Source organism: Ictalurus furcatus, chromosome 8 (genome assembly GCF_023375685.1).
Source record: "Ictalurus furcatus strain D&B chromosome 8, Billie_1.0, whole genome shotgun sequence".
Lineage (NCBI taxonomy): Eukaryota > Metazoa > Chordata > Actinopteri > Siluriformes > Ictaluridae > Ictalurus > Ictalurus furcatus.
This window is the reverse complement of record NC_071262.1, coordinates 10,123,241-10,147,824: the sequence shown is the minus strand read 5'-3', so window position 1 is coordinate 10,147,824 and position 24,584 is coordinate 10,123,241. Positions and strand designations below refer to the sequence as shown.

Here is a 24,584-nt window from a genome sequence, read left to right as displayed (position 1 = left end):
TTAGTACACTTGGGTGACTAAGAAGAGGAAATTGTTCAACCATGACTTCCTGTTTCACAGGGGTATAAATATGAGGTAACACATGGGCCAAATTTCCTTAGTCATTCATAACAATGGGTAAGACCAAGGAATATAGCTGTGATGTGCTGCAAAAGGTTGTTGAGCTTCACAAAATGGGAAGTAGCTTGAAGGTAATAGCAAAAGCATTGAAAATGCTCATTTCCACCATCAGGGCAATAATTAAGAAGTTCCAGTCAACTGGAAATGTTATTAATCAACCTGGAATTGGACGTGTGTCTATATCGTCTCAACGCACTGTGAAGAGGATGGTTCGAGTGGCGAAAAAATCTCCAAGTATCACAACTGGAGAATTGCAGAAGTTAGTTGTATCTTGGGGTCAGAAAGTCTCCAAAACTACAATCTGAAGTCACCTACATCACCACAAGTTGTTTGGAAGGGTTTCAAGAAAACAGCCTCTAGTTTCATCCAAAAACAAACTCAAGCGTCTTCAGTTTGCCAGACACTACTGGAACTTCAACTGGGACTGGGTTCTATGTGCAGATGAAACCAAAATAGAGCTTTTTTTGGCAATAAATACCAGAGGTGGTTTTGGCACACAGAGAGGTAGCCATATGGAAAAGTACCTCATGCCCACGGATAAATATGGTGGTGACTTTTTAATGTTTTGGGGCTGTTTTTCTGCCAGAGGATCTGGACATTTTGTTAGGATACATGGCATCATGGACGCTATCAAATATCAACAGATATTAAATGAAAACCTCTGCGAGAAAGCTTAAAATGGGCCAGCCATGGATGGATCTTCCAGCAGGACAGTGATCTAAAACATTCATCAAAATCAACACAAAAATGGTTTACTGACCACTAAATCAAGGTCCTGCCATGGCCATCCCAGTCCCCTGACTTGAAACCCATAGAAAACCTGTGGGGTGAACTGAAGAGGAGAGTCCACCAGCGTGGACCTTGAAACTTGAAGGATCTGTATGGAGGAATGGTCTCAGATCCCTTGCCATGTATTCTCCAACCTCATCAGGCATTACAGGAGAAGACTCAGAGCTGCTATCTTGGCAAAGGGAGGTAGCACAAAGTATTGACTAAAAGAGTGCCAATAATTGTTGCACACCTATATTTAACAAAACATTTTTTTTATATATAAACCTGAGTTTTGTTTGCAATTGCTTGATATCCATAAGAGCAGAGTATTCTTGTGAATTTTTTAAACAGAAGATCAAAAGGTTAAACAATAAAGATTTCCCAAGAGTGCCAATATTAGTGGAGGGCATGGTATATATGAAGATGTAATGTGCACCTCCTATTTGTATATTGTATTTGTGTCTGTTTAGAACATCTTCAATGCCCTGTAACAGTCTGCACTTTAGCCTAAAAGTAAGACCTGAGAACACAGTGAAAAAGATAGTTTTGAAAGAAAAACTTGCGATCAAGTTGAGTCGGCTAATTTAAACAAATTGTTCAAAAAATAAATGCTTGTGATTTGCCTACCACTGCGATGGACTGGCACCCTGTCCAGGGTGTACCCCGCCTTGTGCCCAATGCTCCCTGGGATAGGCTCCAGGTTCCCCCGCGACCCTGAAGAAGGAGTAAGCGGTAGAAGAGGGATGGATGGATGGATTTGCCTACCATTACTGAAGCATTTCACAAGTGGACATGTGAGAAAAGAAAAGCTGTCCCATGCAAACACACCTATAATCTCACCAGTCAAAAGGTAAAAGGTGTGTTATTGCACCATATTCACAAGAACGCACACTCTTTTTTTTTTTTTTTTTTTTTTTTGCTCAGTAGTAGCCAAGAAAGACTCATGGGACCTGCAAATCTCTGAAGGCAAATGTGGTTTCATTTTCAGGTGAAAAATACTTTCACACCAACATCAATCCAATGTAAGATCACATGGCAGTTGGAAAATGGGACAACAAATCAATTCCAGTGATATATATGCCATTTATACCTTGTCAGTTTTGGGACTAAGAGGGCAATTAGGTACTACTTTTTAAACTCACATTTTCCTTGCAAAAAAATAAGAAAAAAGACCAGGTTATGTGTCTCGTCATTTCCCTCCCACCCCCCAAAGAGATTTGTCATATCTAAGAAACACGGCCATTTTCTCAACTGTCAAGCCATTTCCTCACCATACTCTATCATACCATAGCAGATTCATCTTCTTCTCATGCCTGCAGGACATTGTGTAGGTAGGGGGAAAAAAAGACTCGATTTACTAAGTCATTTCAGAGTAGGTCATAGATCAAGACATCCTTTATGAGCCTCTCTTTTAGTATTCAGCAAGATATGTCCAAAAATAGACACTGAAAGTGCTAATGATAGTTTTGCACATATGAGTGTTTAAGGGATGGCAAGCCAAGGGGGAGGTCATGCCGAAGGTCAGAGCTGAATTACTGCCTGTCACTGTTAGGACAGGATGAGTGTAGATACAGAGAGACCCTGTCAGGGGCCAGAGGCTTACCGTCCCACACAGCATGGCAGAAAAAGTGAGACAGGAAGGCCACATTCCAGGGCACCTGTCCCAGAAAACATTTTAGTGAAATGAAATGACCTTAAGCAAGATTTTCCAATTTCCTTTCAAGTCAAGGTCAACTCAGAGTCAGAGACGGAAGTGACAGGTGAGAAAGGCCCTGCAGAAAAGGTGGGGAAATAACAATGTTAACTGTGCAACCTTGACTTTTGAAAGATGTTGGTGTTTTCTGGAGCCAAGAAGTTAAGAGTTCAGCAAGCAATACATCACAGTGGAATTTAGAAAACTAGTAAAAGTAGTAACTAAGATATGGCATATAAGAAGAATGTCCTGAAACAACAGAAATAAGCATTATACTATAGCACTACCAGTGCATGTAAGAGTTTGTGGTAGCACATTTAAAGACCTTCATAAGCATTGCATTAATATTTTATGAAGTACTTATAAAGCTAGAACAGGTTTGAGCCTCTTATTTCTAGTGAAGGGAAATCTTAATACTACAGCATACAAAGACAGTCTAAACCAGTGGTCACCAACCCTGTTCCTGGAGACGTATCTTCCTGAAGACTTTAGCTACAACCGTAATCAAGCCCACCTGACCATCAAATCATTGCCTTAAGAAGTTCTTGATCAACTAAAACAGGTGTGTTAGATTTTGGTTGGAGATGAAACCTGCAGGAAGGTAGATCTCCAGGAACATGGATCTTTCCATGTGTGTGAAGGAAAGGTATCCACAAATTTTTGGTCATATAGCGTAGGCTTGGGTTTTAGAATACGTTTCTGGTTCTGGGTGCTTCACAGAATGCACTGTCGAACTCATAAGCAGTTACTACTACTATTTGCATGAATATGAAAAATCACTTTGAGGGACTGAAATTTAATTCATACACATCTGCGAAACCAGCCCTTTAAGTGAACACGTACACAAAGTTTGCTCTATATAGCAGGGGTTCTCTAATCCAGTCCCCACGGTCCAGCACTTCCAGATCTTCTCTACTCCAAATAACACCTGATCGAGCCGATCAGCTATTGAGCAAAACCTTAATGTGTGTGCTCAGATGTGAGTGGAACAGGAATATGAAACTGCACTGTGCTGCATGTCTCAAGCACAGAATGCAAGAAGCCTTGAACTACTACACATCAGTGCCCTCTGCTGGAGAACAGCACAAGAAACAACATAGCAGATAATTCAGGTTTAATGTCTTGGAAAGATTTATTAAATCCTTCACAGAGAGCAGTTAAACGGTCACTCACTTTTTTTTTTTTACTGTGGAAAAACAATGTACTAAATGCTTCTATAAATTAAGATGAATGACTTTTGTTCACTTTCATTTGATGCATACTATTCCATAACAGTAGGAGAACAGTAATGGGAGGGGATGGGAATGACAACTACAGTGGAAATTGTTTTTATGTATTTATTTTTTTTATTAGTAAATAACTGTCCTACATAGCAAAACAATTATCATATTTAAAATCATGTAAGAAAAGATTTCCAAAAGCTTAAAAAAATAAAATAAAAAAGTCAAGGATTAGAACAAAGAAAAGAGCAGCCAAGTAATCAAATTATGGTACATGAAATGTGCTGAACTATGTTGAGCAATTGGATTGAAAATATAAATTGGATTAACAGGACTACGAAATTAGATTGAAACCAAGTTCAAAAGGTTACTAAATGAATCAGAATTGTAGTGAAGATAATGGATGAGCACGCACAACCCAATCTTACAGCCAACTAGACCACATACATATTTTAACATATCTAGTAGTTGGGTAATCCAGGCCTAAAACAAAGAGCTGCTTAAAATATTACTCATTTTAAAATATATATATTTATTCCCATATTAAGTCCTGCAGCACTGGTGATCCAAAACACACAAGCAGACATAAATAAAAAACACCCTCGGTGTCCGATAACAGAACAATAACACCTAAGTGTAGAAGGAATTCCCCGAATGCTTGACGTAAGACATCACAGACAAAATCCACAAAGAACAGCTTATCCAGGTTCATCTTAGCAATGTCTAGATCGTCAATACATTCTTTGAGTGAGAAAGTATATGTTAATCCTACAAACACAATGTGGGAATTGCAATGTGACTATACATCATGTATTCATACAACCGCAGATTAGTTGAGATCATAACCAATTTGTAGATCCTCGCTCTATCTAAGAGACACTGCAGGCTGCTGGTTCTCTTTTTGTTCGTGTTTGAAGGCTTTGCTGGGGTCAAACCGGCGTGGGACCTGGCTGGACTTGAGCTGCTCCAGGTTCCTCTTCTGCTTCCCTACCTCTGCCCTCAGCTTAGTCACTTCCTGTAAAAGCAAACAGGAAACTCATCTGTGTAGCACAGCTTAAAGTAGCCCTCACATGGAGAGACTCGGCAAGACTAACACACAACCGAAGCAATCCTGACCTGCTTGAGCTCCAGGTTCTCCTCCTTGAGCTTGACCATGTGCTTGATTTTCTGTCGCTGGTTCTGATGGCCCAGCAGGTTGGCATAGGCACCTGCCAGCTTATTCAGCTCAGCCTGAGTGGCCCCCTTCTCAGAGAGCAACACGTCCCTCTCAGCTGCAAAGCCGTCCAGCTGCTCCTGGGGTCCAAAAGAAGGAAAGGAACATGAGGCATGGTAGAACGCAACAGAGAGCATCTGCACTGCCAGCATCAGCAACATAAGTTCCACAAAAGTAGATTGACGCTTTCAAAGTAAAGAGGGTCAGAAGCTTGCAACAATCTTGTCAGTGATTTCACAGTGTAGGCTCACCTGAAAGGGCTTAACTTTAGAGTAGAGCTGTTCATACAAGTTTCTCCAGTGTGCAGTCTCGTCATTTGATGTGCTGTAAAAATAAATAAATCAATCAATCAATCAATCAATCTCAGATACAACAGCATGGTAGATATAGGAAAAGTAAAGCGACAAAAATGACAAGAGTAACAAGATTGTTTTACTGAGGAAGCTAGGGTTGGTGGAATAACTTTTTTGAAACAATTACTTGTCCTAATACTTGATACAAGTCAACACATAATACGTAGAAGTATCTTCAACACAAACATTTTACAGCAGGCTTGTCTAAACTTCATAGAAAGCCTCATAAAAAAATAAATAAATAAAAAAATGGAGTCATGTGTGATGAGCCATTTGTAATAATGATGCATAATTGTAAGAAATAAAAAATAGCCTAATTGTCACCATAATACTGACTTTTACGCTAATGGTTTAACAAGTACAGCGTTTTATACCACAGCATGGTTGAATTCACGAATCCAAAACGCGTGCAATAATTAATAAAAAGAAAATATAACCGCACGGCTCGGATCTGACAGTAGTTCCGGCTGTAACATAGATGCTATATTAATGCATTCATTATAATTCATTAAATTATATTCAGCATAACAGCTTTTTCACAGTGACATACCTACAGCCTCAGGAGGACTTGGCTTGCACAGTTGATACAGAACCTTTGTCCAAATCTTTCACTAAAAAGCTGCTTTGGAAGACTTCTCAGAAAATAAATGCCCTCAGGCTCAATGCTTTAGACGACATGCTGCTACTGAGTCTAGCCGTGTTGTACTGGAACAGTAAAGGCTTCTGGGAATTAAGTCCCTAAATATATTTCAGATATTGGACATGATTCTGCTTCAATATTGCTTCATTTTAATTTAACCCAATTTAATCAATTCCACAGAGCTAGTCCCTGGACAATACAGGGAATACTGAGGCACTGTGTTACTGGTTCACCTTTTTTGCGCCTTTTTGAGCTGTTCATTGAAGTCGTGTCGCTCCTGCTCCATCTGCTGGTGGAGCTGCTCCTTCTCCTGCTCCATCTGCTGGTGGAGCTGCTCCATCTCCTGCTCCATCTGCTGGTGGAGCTGCTCCTTCTCCTGCGCCATCTGCTGGTGGAGCTGCTCCTTCTCCTGCGCCATCTGCTGGTGGAGCTGCTCCTTCTCCTGCTCCATCTGCTGGTGGAGCTGCTCCATCTCCTGCTCCATCTGCTGGTGGAGCTGCTCCATCTCCTGCTCCATCTGCTGGTGGAGCTGCTCCATCTCCTGCTCCATCTGCTGGTGGAGCTGCTCCTTCTCCTGCTCCAGCACCTCCACCTGCTCTTGTAGGATCCGCGCCTCCTGAACCCTGCCTTCCGCAGACTCCCTCCTACACTGCCGGGTCTGCTCCAGCTGAGCCAGGGCCTGTCGTTTCTCCTCTTGCTCCTGTCCTACTTCCTCCCTGGCCTGCCTTAAATCCATCTCACACTGGGCCAGCTTAGTCTGGACCTCCAATAACATCCTAAACACAAACACATTTAAGAACAATACTTTATTATTAAAGAACATATGTGATATGATATATGATGCAACTATATATTTTTTAAAAATTGCTAAATCCACATTTTCCCATATAAAACAAAGCTTCTCATTAAAATAATTACTTGTTTGGTTTGTGATGTCAGTAAATCACATTCCATATACAAATTATTAGAGGATGACATGACACCCAGAACATTTAAGCTGAGGAACTGACATGTTAGCTTGGGTTGTTACACTTCCCAGTGTATGATTGGATGTTACCTCACTCCTGATTTTCAAAATACAGACTAAATTGCATTCCCACACATTGTGTTTAAATAAATAAATAAATAAAATAAAGTAAAAATAAATAAATAAAATAGCCTGATCAATTTAATTTCTCCAATGGTTCTCATCCATTTTGTGTCCAGCTACGACTCCTTGCTTCTTCCTAAATCATACTACAGCAACCCCCGTTTCTTCACGCAAGGGATGCGGACTGCCCTGACAATCATTTGGCTGTGTAATTTGTTACTGCTGTAAACACGTTACATTGCTACCTTTGTTGCCACTCCTAACATTAGAAAGACATGGCTGTGTTGACCAGAAATAAACAGCTCAAAAAGCTATCCATCTCTGCCTAAGCAGTGCTGTGTAATGTCAAGCTAGTCTTTTTTTTTTTTAAAAAAAAAAGATCGTTGTTTTTCTGGGCTCAGCGTGCCACTTTTCCTCACAGCCACTCATTCTTTAATGAGCTTGTAATGACAATGTAAGAGGTTTTGTGAATAGTTATTCTCAGAAACATTTTTCTAAGAAAGAGCAATTAGGGGATTTGATTTTTTGCTTCCCTTTGGTTTTTGTTTTACATAAAAGGATGTGCAACAACACTTTTTTACAAAGAATTCACCACTGGCTTATGTGTTTTTAAAAATAGTTGACTAATACAGTGACCCCGTTATCATACCATGAAAATTTCTAACCCTCACACCCCTAATTCCAGCTAGGTATCCAAATGAATGTACGTGATCAATGAAATCATGATTAGGGCCCGAGCACCGAGCCTACTGTATATGTATCTGCTCCGCTTATTATTCTTCCACGTTCTTGAGAGCCTAACCACACTCAAAAACTCCCGAAACTTTCCAAATGCATCAGAATTGGTGAAAATTTGCATCCGATACAGGTTTTAGAATTAGGTGTGGCAAAATGGCTTGATGGCGCCACCTACAAAATTTCAACGAAGCAGCCCTCGCGTTACGTTTCACCTACATGTAAAAAAAATCGGTAGGCATATGTAACAAAGTCTTAGAGCCTTATGCTTAACCCAAAAGGAAGTCAGCCATTTTTATATTTCTCTGCAATTCTTGCTCAGATTTTGCCATTTCCAGGCCTCGTACTTTAACAAACTCCTCCTAGACATTTCATGCGATCATCATCATATTCGGTCAGTCTAATCTAAAGGCCTTGACTATGCTAAATTGTGAAGCTTTTGAGTTTTTGCAGCACAGGGTGTCTGTGGTGGTCTGACAAATTTCGATGTTTCGCCATGGAACAGGAAGTCCTTATAACTCATACATACAATGTCCAACCTGTCCCAAACTTCATATGTTTGATAACGGTCTCAGCCGGAATACATCTATGTGCCAAAATTTAATTATAGTCATAGTGCCACCTACTGGAAACAGGAACTGACGTGTTTTACATTAACACAGACATACAATGCTCAATCTCCACCAAACTTCACGTTTGATATGAATCCTGGCCTGAAGACATATACATGCCAATATTCAGTTATAGTCACAGCACCACCTACTGCCAACAGGAAATTACATGTTTTAAATCGTGATAAACACCTAACAGATAAGTGCTTAAAAAAAAAAAAAAAAAGCCAAAACAAAACAGAATGGCGTTCCCCTGGCAAAGCAGCCCCAACGTGCACAAGGGTGCGAGGACCCATTCATCGGTGCTTGCAGCTTTAATTGTTCTTGTATCTTTTGACAGGATTGACTTCTGTGAAAAGGTTGTGTGCATATTAGTGCGTCTGATAGTGTATCTGACCTGGCACACTCCTCCCTCTCCTTTTCCTGAGTGTGTTGTTGGTGAAGGAGTTTATTCTGTTCATCCTGCAGTTGCTGAGTGATTCTGCTCAGCTCCTCCTTTAGCTCCTGTACACGAGCCTTATCCTGCTCTCTCTGCGCACTCAGAGCCTGTGTGGCACTGAAAGGAGTAAAGGATTAATAGCATGATCTGATTCAAGTTGGAGGGGTTTAATAGCTCATGCTCAGAACTTACCTCTCTAGCTCAGTGGTCATGTCGCCTATCTTTCCCAGTGAGCTGTTTTGTTCATCCTGTAGTTTCTTCACAGTCTCCTGATGAACCTCTTCCAAAGTCCGTGTCTCTGCTTTGCTCCTACCAAACCAATGCCAGGATTAACCAGTGATTATCCAGTGATTATGGGAAAACAACAGCTTGCTTCCCTGTCAGCAAGATCTCACCTCTCTAGATCAGAACGGGTGCTGTTCAATTCTTCCTCCATTGAGAGTTTCTCCTGTGTCAGGAGATGGACGGCCTCCTGCAGGAACTTGTCCTGCTCCTCGAGCACGTTCACTTCCTCCAGCACCTCTTCCAGCTCCTCTTCCAACTGCTTCCTCTCTTTCTCCAGGTCATCACGCAGAGATGCCATCATGCTGGACAGGGAGTCATTACGAGCCTAAGGGCAAATTTCACGTTAGAAAAATTCCGTTTCAAAACCACATTGGCAAGTTTTAAAACTTCATTTCGGTTTAATTACTGTGCAAATAACTTCTATTTGAGGTTCATTTATAAATATGGTGTACATAATCGGGGTTAATAAAAAAAAGTAAAGACCACATGGAAATTATTTGCATGATTTGGTGACTGAAATGTCAAAGTAATTATAAAAAAAAACAAAAAACAAACAAACAAAAAAAAAACACCCCAGCATAAATCCTGTCAATATGTGTGAAGCACTATCCAATTAAATCATGAGTGTGCTTCAAGCTGTTTAAAAAAATAAGGCAAAGGTATAAGGTAATTAGTGTTGCAGAATAGGCATGCTTGGAAAAATCATAGTCAGCATTGAAGAAGATATTCAAGTACAAAAATAAGTTGCTTGGATTGCACCCTTTTTCTATTGCATTACAGCGGTCAGTTAAAAACAGATGCAACGGCAGTAAAAGGCATTTTAATAGGTAGGCAGACAAATCCAAAATGTAGATCGCATTCGGAAACAGGCAGAGGTCAGTCTGACACACGGGGGTTTAAATATACAAACTAATCTATAGTTAAACTGAAAACAGGTTTGAGCAATAAGGACACATGATGGACACGACCAGTAACAATGTGGAGACAGGACATGAATGAAATCAAAACACGTGGCGACATAAATCAACATGACAGCTCGGAAGCACGCAATGTAACGTGCGTGCCAAGTGCCTCTGCTAGCAGCGCTCAGCACAACGAGGAAATCCCTGACAGTAACTAAATGTAATGGAAAAATAGGCAATCCCTGTAGCAGAGGGGGGTCAACACTGCTAATGAGAAAATCCTTGAGGGCGGGGGGGGGCTGCTCCACACGAACAGCATTAATGATTAAACAGATATTGCTTGAACGGATTTTTAAACTAATTTGTAAAAAATGTTTGGATTAATAAGCAACCAGGTGAGTTTAGAAGCTGAAGTTATATGATCGTTACAAAATAAGCATGTCCATGTTGTGGTGCTCATAAACTGTCTACAGCTGAAGTGAAAGATATTTGCTGATGACTGGCATGCAGTAAATATAACAAGTTTACACACCCGTAATCAAATTGGTTTTTTTGATGTAAAAAATTAAACCATGATAAATCAGAGCTTTTTCCCCCCCATCTTTAATGTGATGCAGCACCCAATAAAATTCAAGTGCAAAATAAGCAGAAACATTTTAGTGAAGGAAGTGGGGGTGGGGAAAAAACAAACAAACAAAAAAAAACAAAAAAAAAAAAAAACAAAAAAAAAAAAAACATTTTTCCTTTCACTGGCTTTTCCGCTAGCCAAATTCTATAAGTTTTTGGTTTGCCTACTGCTTTAGCTGAGAAAGCACAACAAGTATACTTTTCAGGTTTTCAAGGGGTGAAAAATCTTAAGTGCTAGGGCTAAGCAATAAATGCAATGGCAACTCTACACATGGAAGGGATTATGCGTGTTCCAAACATATTTTTGAACCAATTATTATTTATGAAATACAAAAGTAGTCCATCTTGCTAATTGCATTAGTGCAAAATTAATGTTTAATTTAATTGTAGATCACTTTTTTGTGTTATTTATTTGCTGATTATGCAACAAAAATAGTCCCACAATCTGGACATAAGAGATTAAGTAACAGACCAAGTCAAGAAAATTAATTTCTGACAATATGTCAGAAATAATCCTTCAACATTAAGCAGCAAGTTGATATTCATTAACTGGATAGGTAACATTTTCTGAATGCTTTAATGAGTACTCTAAAGCCTACTTCACACTGCACCGACAGACGCAGATGGTTGGTGTGTTAACACTGTCCGCATCCGTTGGAGTTGGTCGGCGTTTATTTTCACCAACTATTCAATCGACGCTTGTCGGTCATGGATTGTCTGAGCACGAACCGTTGCCATGACGATGAGGCAAGCGTCCCTGATAACGCCATAGAAATGAAAGCGTGTGCTCTAGGTGCGAGGGCAGGCTAAATCGTTGTTGTGGGTAAAATGGCAGCTTTCTTGACGAATCGGAAAGAAGAGGATAAATTATGTATCGATGTGTTATTTAAATCAAACTGTTTATTTTGACCCCTGGTGAGGAGCATCTACTCTTGTGTTTTGGTTTTAATCTGGATCATCCACGAACCGCATGCATTTTCTGTATTCCACTTCATGGAGTAAGAAGGAAAATCGCAACAAATGTTTATAACTTAAATTGGCGTAAAAATATTGTTCTGAATGTAGAAACTAATAAAAGGTCTCCTTTTTATTTGAACCGCACAGCCTCTGTCTGTGGATCTCTGCATTCTCACATCGCAACAACCTAGGCTTCACCCACAACCTCCATCATTTCACTCTTCGTCTTTTAACATTTTGATTGTGGCAAAAGGATCATCCATTTTTAAACCAGTCAGACTGTCTGGGCAGTGTGAACATGACAGCTGTGTTTCCCCAACATTCTAAATCAAACTGTCAACTTGGTGATTGTAGCTGTTGGTTAGTGTCGGTCAGCGCAGTGTGAACTAGGCTTATAAGGTTCGAACTCATTTAATAACCTTTACAGAGCATGTTGTGCTTCTGCTCGATTCCTAAATTAAATAAATAATTACACCAAATACATTTCTCAAACTATGTTTTCAATATTAAACATGAAAGAATAACAGGAACAGTACGTTACCTTCTCTTCCTCGAACTGTTCAGCAAGAGCAGAGTGCTGCTGTTTCAGCTTGTCATGAGCTTCTTTCTCACACTTTTTGCTCTCCTCCAGTGAGCTAACCTCAGCCAGCAGCTCCTGTACTCTCTTCAGCCCTTCCTCCTGTGTCCTGGCTGCTCACACACATGCACACACTTACTTTTGAACAGAAAACTGACAAACAGCACGTGTGCAAGTGCAAGTGTAAATAGTTGTCATGGATGACTGACTGCTCTCAGATATTAAGGAAGTTCGATTTCATAAATTAATAGAGCGCATCATACGATCTTAAAAAATTCTAAAAGCAGACATCTCCGCAATCATATTTAACAGACACTAGGGATCTACCATTAGCACATTAAATCGCTCACCTCTCTCATCCTCCATGCTCAAGCAACGCTCGTTCATGTGGGCCACACGCTGGTCCAACTCCTCTTCCGTTCTTCTCAGCACATCCCTCACTCGAGCCAGCTCCTGCTCTTGCTGCTTCACTGTGCTCTGCGAGTCCTTGAGCTCGTGCGCTGCCTGTACGTTCTTCTCCTCCAGCTCTTTCAGCATAGCCCGAGAGGCCTCCAGCTCACACTTGTGATGCTCCAGCTCTCTCTGCCGCTCCTCAAGGGTGATGTGGCACTCCTGAAGCTCCTGCTCCTTCTTCTTCAGGATGCTCTGAGACTCCTGGAGCTCCGCCATGCGCTGCTCTAAATTCTGCTCCACCTCACTGCACAAGGCAAAACATAACACAGTTATTCAGTGTCTTTATAAATAAATAAATAAATAAATAAATAAATAAATAAATAAAAGAGAACGTTGTCAGAAGTGCACAGGAAGGAAAAATCCTTACCCAAGTTTCTCTTGAGAATCCGAGACGCGGCGCTCCATTGCGGATTTATCCTGCAGTTTACCTTTTAGATCCTGATAAAGAAGATTTACTTATATTAATCTGGAGAACTAAAAGTAAAACTTTGACTAATGCCTTTACAAGATCAATCTTTATTAAAGGAATACTCCAGCACTGTTCAAACTAAAGCCCCTTTTCCATTGTAAGGTTTCTTTTTAATGTTGTGTTCCACTCTAGGAAACACACACACACACACCATTACTATAATAAGGACAAACGCATCAGTGACAGTGTCAGTGTCAGGTGTTCATAATAAATATATAAAACCTTATGCTGGCCTGTGATTGACTCACATATAAACCTGGGCTTCAGAGTAACAATTCAAGTTGCTGGAAATGGTAGCGTGTATTCAACTACAGTCCCCTCCGAACTATTGCAACAGCGAGGCCAATTCATTTATGTTTTGCTGTAGAGTGAAGACATTTGGGTTTTAGAGCAAAAGATGAATATGAGAAGGGAGTTTAGAATTTCATCTTTTATTTCCTGGTATTTATAAGTAGGTGTGTTAAACGACATAGAACGTAGCACATTTTGTATCACACCATACAATTTGTAGGTGAGCAAAAATATTGGAACATCCGACTGACAGGCACATCCTGTTGGACTGATTGTTTAAATAATAAATAGCTCTGAACATCTACTCTTGGTTTTAGCCTTCAGTTTGCTGTTAAACAGGATAAGCCAACATGAAGATCAGAGAGCTGTCTAGGAGACAAAAGCAAGCCATTCTGAAGCTGAGAAAAGATGGGAAAATCAGAAGCATTGCACAAACACTGGGTATAGCCAATACAACAATTTGGACAGCTCTGAAAAAGAAAGAAACCACTGGCGTACTGAGCGAAAGACACAGAATGGGGTGGCCAAGGAAAACAGCAGCTGAAGAAAGGGGAAAAACCCAGGGTAGGGGTAATTTCTGCTCATCTAAAAATTGGGAGCACTGATACAAAACGTTCTGTTTCTATGTTGTTTAACACATCTAGATGGAAATACAAGGAAATAAAACTGAAATCTTAAACTCTTGTCCCATGTCCATCTTTTGATCTCAAGCCCAAATGTCTTTGAAGTATAGCACAAAGTGAATTGGCCTTGTCGCTCCAATAGCTTCAGAAGGGACTGTATGTATCATATGGTAAATAAATGAAAAGTGATTAAATGGCAGAAGGCATTACTAAAGGAAACAAGTAGTCCTGTAGTCATTTAGTTAGGAAACAAGAAAACAAATAATCTGCAGATATGAGTTTGGTACTGTTCTAGATATTGTATATTGACTGGATATGTTATTATTTATTTTACTGTTATTATTTACGCTTACTTTTTTTTTTTTTTTTTTTCAGGCCAGATTTGAAAATGACTTTTTATTCACAAGCAAGATGAAATCTCACATCCTCTGTTTTAATTTTGTTCAAGACGAGTCGCCGCAATCACGTCACAGATACACACGAGAACAAAAACCATTTGCATTGCTAATGATGGAGCAGAATGTCAGCTGCAAATTTTATTCTGTGGTTTACTTAAAAAATAAATAATAATAATGATAAAAATAAATGCTGAATGTGTAACTGTTCCTCTCATTGGCCAAAATGTTGGAAAAGAGGTTTAATATCAACCCAGTGTCTGTACTGTCAGTGAAATTACCACACAGACACATTTACCTGTAGTGAGGAAAGAATGAAAGAGCATTTGACACACAGATGTTGTTCAGTTGTTGAAGTAAGCAGCTAGGGCTGGGCGATATGTGGATATAATATTGATATAGTGACCATGATTACACGATATACTTTTCTGTCACATCATTGGTATGGTGATTTTTTTTTTTTTTTTTAAACGTTTTTAATAATTACAAATTAAATGGTACAGAACGGATGGCGCTGATTTAATCAGTGTTCTTTAGCTTAATATTCTTTGTAAGCATTAAAGAAGAGTATTGTCAAACTTAGTTTAACTTTTCATTTGTTTATTTTACTACCGTTTTGTAGACAGTTTGTTAGCTAAATTATATATAGTGATATACATTGTGTATTGTAAAAATTTCCTCATGATGATTTGTCATATCACCCAACCCCATAAGCAACTACGCAATACAAATTCAGAACTACAGTTACTACACGAGAGAAAGTCTTACCAAAGATATTCCTTTGTAGATTTAACCAGTTTTCAAACACAGACAAGACAGAATACAGTTTTTACAAACATTTTTTGCAAATAACAAAAAGGCATTTTACTATAAATAATCTGTCAGTAAATTTGTCACCCCAAAAATATTTGGGCCTGTGTGTTAATCTTAAAAATGCCTTTTGCAACACTGATTGTGTTGCAGAGCTGTACTTCTATTGGACTTTAATATAAAAGAGATGCTGCAACAGATGAAGACTAAAAACAAGAATTGTAACAAACAGAAATTGAGCGCAGAGGGGTGAAGAAAATATTTTATTGCTAGCATGATCACTAGCTAATTAGTTTGTGTGTTTGCAATCATGTGTTCTGAAAACTCCATCAGCCATTGTGTTGGTAACGCATAATCACACATTCTTCCGTCTGTAAAACTTTGTATTATAAGAATTGAGCTTAAATTGTAGAATCCTTAAAAGCATTTGCAAGATTTCCTTCTGTTTATACATTTATTACCTGCCCCTAGACTGCCTTTATAGGGAAGTTCCCACAAATTCTCTTGTCTTAATGCAAGCAAAAGTGTTCATGGTAATCACACACAAGCTACTGATGCTAGAGAACAGAAAGGGTGCGCAATATCATAAAAATATTATATATCCTGACACATTTCTTTACACAGTATGTATTATGATATGTAGGTTTACTAAGAAACTTCCATTTCAAAATGGAAGTTTTGAAATGGAAGTTTTCAAACTTCCATTTGAAAACATATGATCATCAAAAAAAAACATGTTTGATGACATTTAATGTTTACAAAAATTAATTTATTTTTCTATTTATTTTATAAATAAATATTTACTGAAAGTAAAATTTGTACAATTTATATAAATATAGATTTTTTAAAATTAAATTAATTACTTTTAAATTAAATTAATAACGTCCAGCCCGAGATAACAGGTTATCAAGTCCCTCCAGGACTTCGCAGTCACAGGAATTAACGCAAAATCAAGCAAACGACGCAATATTTGGAGGAGCTTCTCAAAATTACCGCAGATTTAGGTCAAGACCCATTGTGTAACGTCATCACAACGTACATTCAGTCAAAGCCTTCTTCGATTCACGTGCATAGAACACGAGTAGAGTTAAAAAGGTCTTATTTACCAACAAACACCACTATGAAAGAGCATGCAAAACGATTTCATGCAACTGCAATTTCGCCAATTCAAGTAGTTTTTTGCGTCGCAAATTTTTAAAAAAGCCACAGCAAAAATCAAGCATTTTTGGCCGCAACAATCGCAGAAAAACACCACGAAATCCTGTATGGACTGGGCTATAAAACACTGGTATATTCTTTTACCCAAGCTAATACCTGAATCTCTTCATTTGCAGCATCAAGGTAGCTCTGCAGCACCTTGGCCTCCTCCCTCAGCTCCAGTATAACAGCTGAAATGGAAGATGGTGGAAATAAGACAAAGAGAGGAAAGAAAAAAAAAAAAAAAAAAACCCACACATTTGTATTGTTGTACCAAAATGACAAACATCACCTACCATGCATCTTATCTATTTCTTTCTCCAACTCCTCATTGTGAACTTTCATCTCTTCATGAAGGCCCTCTGCAAAAAAAAAAAAAATAATAATAATAAAAAAATAAAAATAATAAAAAACAGCAATTCATAGTAAAAGTCATTTTACAGAGCAGTACTGTTGAGATTTGTTTTGTTAGGAACGTATAGTGGACATGCAGAACACCATGAATTCACATTTGAGAAAAACAAAATCAAATGGCTTTCTCTGTAGCATGTGTTTACTCCCTAGGTGACTTATTTACTTGGTTTAGTTTCCCAGCACCACACAAAGAAAAGAAAAAAAATCTATGCTTACCAAGATCTTTGTTCCTCTCCTTAATAGCATTAAGAGTTGCTCTTGAAGCTTCAAGATCTGTCTCCAACACCTTTACTTTGCCTTCTGAGCTGATCTGCAGGAAACTCAGCTCCTGTGATTAATAAATAAATAAATAAATAAATAAATAAATAAATAAAGCCAACACTCTAAGAGTGTTCACTTGTCTTGTGCACTTCTTACAATTACCCAAAAACACACAAAAAACAAGAATATTAATCACATAACCTGTTCAGGTGTAAATGAAACCCACCTTGTCCTTAACATCCAGTTTGTTTCTCGCTTCCATGAGCTCCATAGACAGTGAGTGGATTCTCTTCTTCGTGGTGTCTGCAGAAACCTGTGGATGTGCAAAAGTGGGAATTTAAAAAAATAATAATTTAAAAAAAAAAAAAGGTGGGTGCACAAAAGCAAATGTGCATTACTAAAACAGAACGGTTTAACCCTTCCATTAAATAAGAACATCTCAATTGAATCAAACCTTGCTCTTGAGGAACTCGTTGGTTTTCTTCAACTCAGCAAGCTGTCTTTCAAGGGAGGCCACATTAGCTGCAAGGCCTGTCTTCTCTCTCACAGCAGCCAGCAGTTTAGCCTCCAGCCTCTTAAGCTCTTCCTCCAAGGCCTGTAGCCTGCGGTCCTGTTCTCCTCTCTGCTGAACCAGCGACCGGATCTGGAAAGCAGTGTTCATCAGGACAGACAACGTTCAAAGGCATAATAACAATGCTTCGGTGTATATAAATGATGATATACATCTAGACATCAAGGGAAAACAATGATCCAATTCCATGGTTCTTAAAGTGGGGTCACTGATGTACAGTATACCCAGGGGCTCTCTAAGAAATCCATTACATCCCGTGATGCTTACCTCTTTCTCCAGCAGCTTCCGCTGTTTCATTTCAACTTGAAAGCTGCTCTTGTCCTTTTTTGCACTATCGACCTATGTGGAAACAGAACATGCATGACACGAGCAGCCAAGTTTATGATTTAAAGAATCTTAAACAAATCACAGAGGGTGCTCACTCACCAAGCCATCAACTGACATGGTCCTGCGCACTGGAGACATGGGCACATCTTTGGAAGCGGGTGGTCCGACTAAACCAGGGAGAGACAAATGTATCAGGTTAGATCACAGCACAGGCAGGAACATCGTTAAAATGTGAAGAAAAAGCATCAGTTTTGAACACAGTGGCCACTCTCTTACGTTTCTGTGATCTGAAGCGCTCTGCCTTCTGGAAGGAAGCGGCACCCTTCAGTTCGCCAGACTTCAGGTCGTATGTTCCTGGTGGAGGAGCACAGCCTGGCAAATACAAATAAACAGATCAGGTTAAAAAAATAAATAATAAAAATAAAACACAAAACAGAGATGGAACTTCCAAAAGCAATTATATTAAGAAGGCAGTGTAATATCATGTCATGATATAACTAAAGTTTCGACATAGGTGTCCTCTAAGACTATCGTTTTCACTGAAGGTCTGTGACATATACCCAGATGGTCTATGCCAGTGGTCACCAACCCTTCTATCTTCCTGAAGACTTTCGTGCCAACCATACTCATCCCCACCTGACCATCTAATCATTTCCTAAAGATGTTTTTGATAAACTAAAACAGGTACGTTAGATGTTGGTTGGAGATGAAACCTACAGGAAGGTAGATCTAAAGGAAGAGAGTTGGTGATCATTTTTTCATAGCGTTTTTGACTTTGCACCTTTACATCCTGATACAATTCTGTACACACTCGCCACAAACCTAAATATAACCTGTAACTCTGCAATTGCTTGAACACCGACACTCACCAAGGATATACAGTTGCAATCAGAATTATTCAACCCCCATTGCAAATCAGGTTTATTGTTAAAATATTTACAGACTTTCAGCTGTTGCAATGAACAAATCAAACAAAACCAATTGAAGTAGTTCAACAATGAATGCTTCAAGTGATTTCCCCAAATTCAACTGAAAATGTAACTTATAATGATTTCTCCAGTTTCAAAATTGTTCAACCCCCTGAAGAGAATCCTCACAACAGCACAAATATGCAAAACAGGTGTTGTCTTAAGCACACCTGATGCAACTAATCAAGGGCTTCATTAGTTACACCAGGTGTGCTTGAGCTGGAACACATGAAATACGTGAACTGGCTAGGGGTTTGTTGAATGTACACTACCTGGACGGGGCAAAAAAAGGAAGCCATCAATAGCTGCAACCAGATTTCAGAGAAGGCAGGTTGTGAAAAACCATCGAGTTACTGCAAAAGACCTGCAGCAAGACTTGGTGGCAACAGGCACTGAGGTTTCAGTGAGCACAGTAAGACGCATACTAAACGCAGAAGGCAGAACTCCTAGACATACACCACTACTGACCTAGAAAGCACGAAGAAAAAGTCGGCTCAAAATCATATAAATAAACCACAGAAGTTTTAGGATTCTGTTCTGTGGAGTGATGAAACAAAACGGGAACTTTTCGGCATGATATATCAGCGGTATTTCTGGAGGAAGAAGAATGAAGAAAGAACACTCTGTCCACAGTCAAGCATGGTGGTGGCTCGGTGATGCTCTGGGGCTGTTTTGCATCCTCTGTCACTAGAAACCTGCAGCATGTGGAAGGTAAGATGGATTCATTGAAGTATCAGGAAATCCTAGGTGAAAACATCATGCTGTCTGTGAGGAAGCTGAAGCTTGGGCGTCATTGGACCTTCCAGCAGGACAAGGATCCCAAGCATACCTCAAATTCCACCAAGGCTTGGTTGCAGAAGATGTCCTGGAAGATTCTACAGGACCATCACAGTCACCCGACTTGAACCCCATAGAAAATCTCTGGTGGGATTTGAAGGTAATTGCAGCATGCAAACCCAGGAATATAACTGAACTGGAGGCCATTGTTTATGAGGAATGGGCTAAGATTCCTCAGGAATGCTGCCAGAAGCTAAGCATCTTGTTTGAAGCAGGTTATAACAGCAAAAGGTGCTCTACTAAGTACTGAAGATGCTTGCCATGAAGGGGTTGAATAGTTTTGAAACTGGAGGAGTCATTATAAGTTTTTTCAGTTGAATTTTGGGAAACCACTTTAAGCATTCGTTGTGTTGAACTATTTCAATTGCTTTTGTTTGATTTGTGCATTGCAAACAGCTGAAAGTCTGTAAATTTTGACAAATAAAACAGATTTGCAACAGAGGTTGAATAATTGTATTGCAACTGTAGATGTGCCTATGATGTGTCTATTGTTATAAAGTTGTTGTGGGATAACATGCCATTTTCACCACATTGTACACTGTACTTATCATTGGAGTCCACGATCAGCAATAGTCGTTATAGTGGTCACTTAATTGAAATAGGTTATAAAATTATACAAGTCACACCAATGTTTCTACTAGGGAGTTTCATTGCCTAACCTAAACAGCATAAACTTTAAAACAAGCATATAAAGCACTTAAATCTAACTGCAATTTTAATAAAACGTTTATAAGAGTTTATTAGTGATTGTTGCAGCCAAAAATTAGTTTATGTGCATTTTTTGTGGAAAACCACTTGAATTGGCAAAATTGCAATTGCACAAAATTGTTTTGGACTGACTTCTGCAATGACGTTTGTTGATGAATGAGACATTGCAAGCTCCTCCCAACATTGCAGAGTTTGCTTGATTTCGCAGTAACTTTTGCGATCGCAAAATCCTGGATGAAATGTTCACCTGTCCACATTAATCATGTGACTACTCACCTATCCATACTGATCATGTGATTATTTGTTAACATCAAGAAGAAACAGCCCAAAAGCACCCATTTTGACTTGCCCTGATGAAGGCCTTAATGGCTGAAACACTGAATAACTACCTTCGAATCAATAGCCAAGAGATAGTAAAGGCACTTTAAATGTATTAACCTCCTGAGTGCCTCAGACTTCTTCAGCAATACTTAACTAGCAGGATCCCCAAACTGAAGAGCATTAGAGGGACATTTTTTTACACCCAAGCATAACTCTATGCAACCTGTTTTTGACTGATCAAAAAAAATAGCTTTGGATATTTTAACATTTTGGAAATGATGTGGCTTCTGAGGATGAAAAGTTACGGAATAAATACCTTCCATCTCCAATGAATAAAGATGATTGCAATTATCCAATTAGCAAATCACATGTCAGCAGCACAATGCATAAAATAATAAAAAAAAATGCATCCTGTTCTTTTTGCTAACAGGCGTGAAACCCGATGTTGGCTTCTGCTGTTGCAGCCCAACCACATTAAAGTTTGCCAAGCATTCTGAGATGCTTTGCTGCTCACCACGGTCATAAAGATTATATTTGAGTTACCATTGTCTTCCTGTCACCTTGAACCTGCAATGACCATTTTCCTCTGCACTCCTTCATAAACAAGGTGTTTCCATTCCACAGAACTGCTGTTCACTGGATGTTTTGGGTTTTCCTACCATTGTGTGCAAACTCAAGAGACTGGTGTGTGTGTGTGTGAAAAACCTAGATGACCAACAGTATCTGAAATACTCAAAGCAGCCCGAAACCAACAACCATGCAGAACTCAAAGAAAAATTGTCTTTTACGATGTGCGATACGAACACATCTGTTAAAATCTCAGAAAATGTAGTTTAGTGTTTCATGACGCTTTAAAGAAAGCAGCATATTACGCAAGAGATCACTTTTCAGACAAAAAAAGCACAATGAAGGCTGCTGGATTTTGCTGCAGAAGTAATAAGCAAGTGCGACAGTCAAAGTCTCCAGAAGAACTGTGGCTGGTTCTGCAAGATGCTCAATACAACTCACAGCTCATTTCTTTATAAAACTGCACTAATTCTACCCAAGACTCATTTTTTTAAAGCAAATGGTCGACACACCAAATATCAACTTTGTTTCATTTATTTCTGTTTACTGCACTTTATAGTATTTTTTTTAAAATGTAGAAACATTTCATTTCACTATGTTTGAAGGCATCTTTGCTGTACAGCATTTCTCTGCATGGGCCAAAACTATTACACAGTACTGTAGGTATATGTATTTGCCTAATATTTAATTAGTTGGATTAATACCAATATATTAGCATGCGGTTTGAAGGGGCTATTTTGGGTTGGGTTTTTTTTTGTTGTTGTTTGTTTACACTAGCTGCAAAAAGTTGAGAAACTTGTATTAACTACTTACTTCCAAGGAATGTCAGCTAGCTAGTACTGACTGGCGAGTTGCTATGCTAGGACAGCTAGCATATTCAAAATGACCTACTACAATAAGATAAACATCTGAATCAGTACAGTGCTGTAACTGATGGTAATCGAGAGAGAATGAGAACATAGCAAGAGTTTGTTAACTTCTAGTTTACAGATAACCAAGACGAGCTGCTCGGTCGTATAAGTCACAACAATGTATGGTTGACATTCATGGTTAGGAGACAGTGTCAATGCAAACTCAGAAAACTGCTCAGAGCAATTTCTGACACTCTTCATGGACGTCACGTTCGATATAATGTACTATCTCACTCGTATTTAAGTGAAAGCTCAATCAGGACATTGTTATGAAAGTGCTGGAAGCTGGAATCATACTTACCGACGTGTTCATTAAATCTTTTCAAAGGAGCCCTTGGAAACGACATGCTTGCTACACCAGAAGAGATAAACTATACAACCAACGCTAGTATTATTGTTATTATTATTAATAATAATAATAATGAAAACGGAAAATGAAAATATTTTCAGTAGCTCAAACGGCTTCAAAACCTGCCGCAGAATTTTTAAAACTCCTTCCGCAGCCAATCAAAGCAAAAAAAGACAAACTGACCAATAAGAATCTCTCAAAACGTGACGAAACTAAAGGCTGTCCAATCAGAAGGAAGGTTCGCCATTTGACGTAGGCCGTCGTCCCGGAAGCCGATAGAATATCTAGCGCGAACTGTGATTGGAAGAAGTGGCTTTTCGAGTTAGTTTGTGCGCGCGCAGGAAATTCATACAACAGAATGTAAATAAATAATAAACAAGTGAATATACAGAATAGGACGCATATCATTTCTAAACGAGTAATATCATAAACATGTAAAAGATCGTGTAAAACAAGCTTGACAAAACAAATTGCAAAAGAAATTTCCAAGTGCAAATGATATGCCTGAAGATTGTTCTGTACTATACATTTCTGTCAAATAATCAGTTTGTAATTTAATTATATGTAGCAATGCCATTTGTTTAGCTAATTTGGCTAATTTTACACTTGAGGTCATATATTTACATACACCTTGCAGCATCTGCAAAATGTTAAATTAAAGAAAATAAATAAATAAGAGGGATCATAAAAATTGCATTTAGTTTTTTATTTAGTACTCCCCTGAATAAGCTATTTCACACAACATATGTTTACATATAGTCCAAAAGACACAATGATAACTGGATTTACACAAATGAACCAGTATAAAATGCTTACATATGCTTGGTTCGGGGTTGGGAGGGTTACTTTAAAAATGTATTTCGTTACAGTTACAAATTAGTTCCTAAAAATTTTAATAATAAGTAACATAATCACAATATGAATGTAATGTAATCCGCTTGATTTTGGATTACTTCAAGGTCACATATGTAAATAAAGTCATGAGAAAAGCAATATGATGTAAAATAATTTTATTTAGAGCCTATTTTAGAGCTTAAAAACATGTTCAATGTTTGGATTTGTTTAAAGAAAATAAATAAATAAATGAATGAATAAAAGATCACTGTCCCTGATGCGGGGAACATTACATCACAAAATTTAGGGTGACCCATATTCTGGTTTTCCAAAAAGAGGACACTTTTTTTTTTCGTGTCTTAATAGCATTCAAAACAGTGTTACTATGAATGCAGATTTTAATACACTGAAAAAGATACACTATTAGCATCACATAAATATATAGAAATTCCTACATTCTTTTGAATGTCCATGGAATATAAAAAAAAAATCAGATGCCACAAGTGTACTTTCTGCATCATTCACACATTTTAATGGCCATGTAATACAACGCAATGTGATAACATTAATTAAAATTTAATAAAAAATTACCCTATATGGCCATGGGCATTGTTTAGACTAAGGACAGCTGTCATTTGCTGCGTTTGTCATGCAACTGTTCGATGCCGTACACAAAAGCGCTTCACCTTCACGCTTTTGCTGAGAGTACACTAATGGTTGAGAGGGAGAATTTGGCCAATAGTTTCTGCAAGCCTTTTATAATCATAATAATCTGATTACTTTGTTTTTTGATGTAACTATAACTGTAAGAAAATTACAGTTACCAGTTGCTTGGTTCTTAATACTGTGTGTTGTCACCTGGATGATCAATGACTGTTTTTATGTTTTGTGATAGTTGTTCATGAGTCTCTTGTTTGTCATGAGCAGTTAAACTACCCAGTGGTCTTCATAAAAATTCTCCAGGTCCTGCACATTCTTTGGTTTTCCAGCATCTATTGCATATTTGACCCCTTTCCAATAGTGGCTATGATGTTGAGATCCAGCA

The 24,584-nt window shown here is 38.6% G+C and overlaps 1 protein-coding gene across 1 annotated transcript; it reads right to left on the bottom strand.

Annotated features, from left to right (window-relative positions):
* Window positions 1–3,853: 3,853 nt before the first annotated feature.
* On the bottom strand, window positions 3,854–22,890 carry hmmr (hyaluronan-mediated motility receptor (RHAMM)). The gene is made up of 19 exons (XM_053630637.1): window positions 22,658–22,890; window positions 18,321–18,416; window positions 18,144–18,211; window positions 17,985–18,056; window positions 17,601–17,789; window positions 17,373–17,459; window positions 17,102–17,213; window positions 16,768–16,833; window positions 16,589–16,662; window positions 13,054–13,124; window positions 12,584–12,930; window positions 12,198–12,346; window positions 9,281–9,495; window positions 9,078–9,194; window positions 8,844–9,002; window positions 6,244–6,786; window positions 5,269–5,341; window positions 4,921–5,097; window positions 3,854–4,819 (listed from the first exon to the last, which is right to left on the bottom strand). The coding sequence occupies exons 1-19, from the start codon at window positions 22,701–22,703 to the stop codon at window positions 4,670–4,672; spliced, it is 2,811 nt and encodes a 936-aa protein (XP_053486612.1). The 5' UTR covers window positions 22,704–22,890; the 3' UTR covers window positions 3,854–4,669.
* Between the last annotated feature and the right edge of the window lie 1,694 nt (window positions 22,891–24,584).

Bases quoted from the DNA above. Each gene is read 5' to 3' on its own strand.
- hmmr (XM_053630637.1), bottom strand. From the start codon at position 22,703: ATGTCGTTTCCAAGGGCTCCTTTGAAAAGATTTAATGAACACGTCG. The intron at 12,347-12,583 runs GTGAGCGATTTA...GTGTGTGAGCAG, and splicing joins GAGCATGGAGGATGAGAGAG to CCAGGACACAGGAGGAAGGG. The intron at 9,003-9,077 runs GTAAGTTCTGAG...TACTCCTTTCAG, and splicing joins ATGACCACTGAGCTAGAGAG to TGCCACACAGGCTCTGAGTG.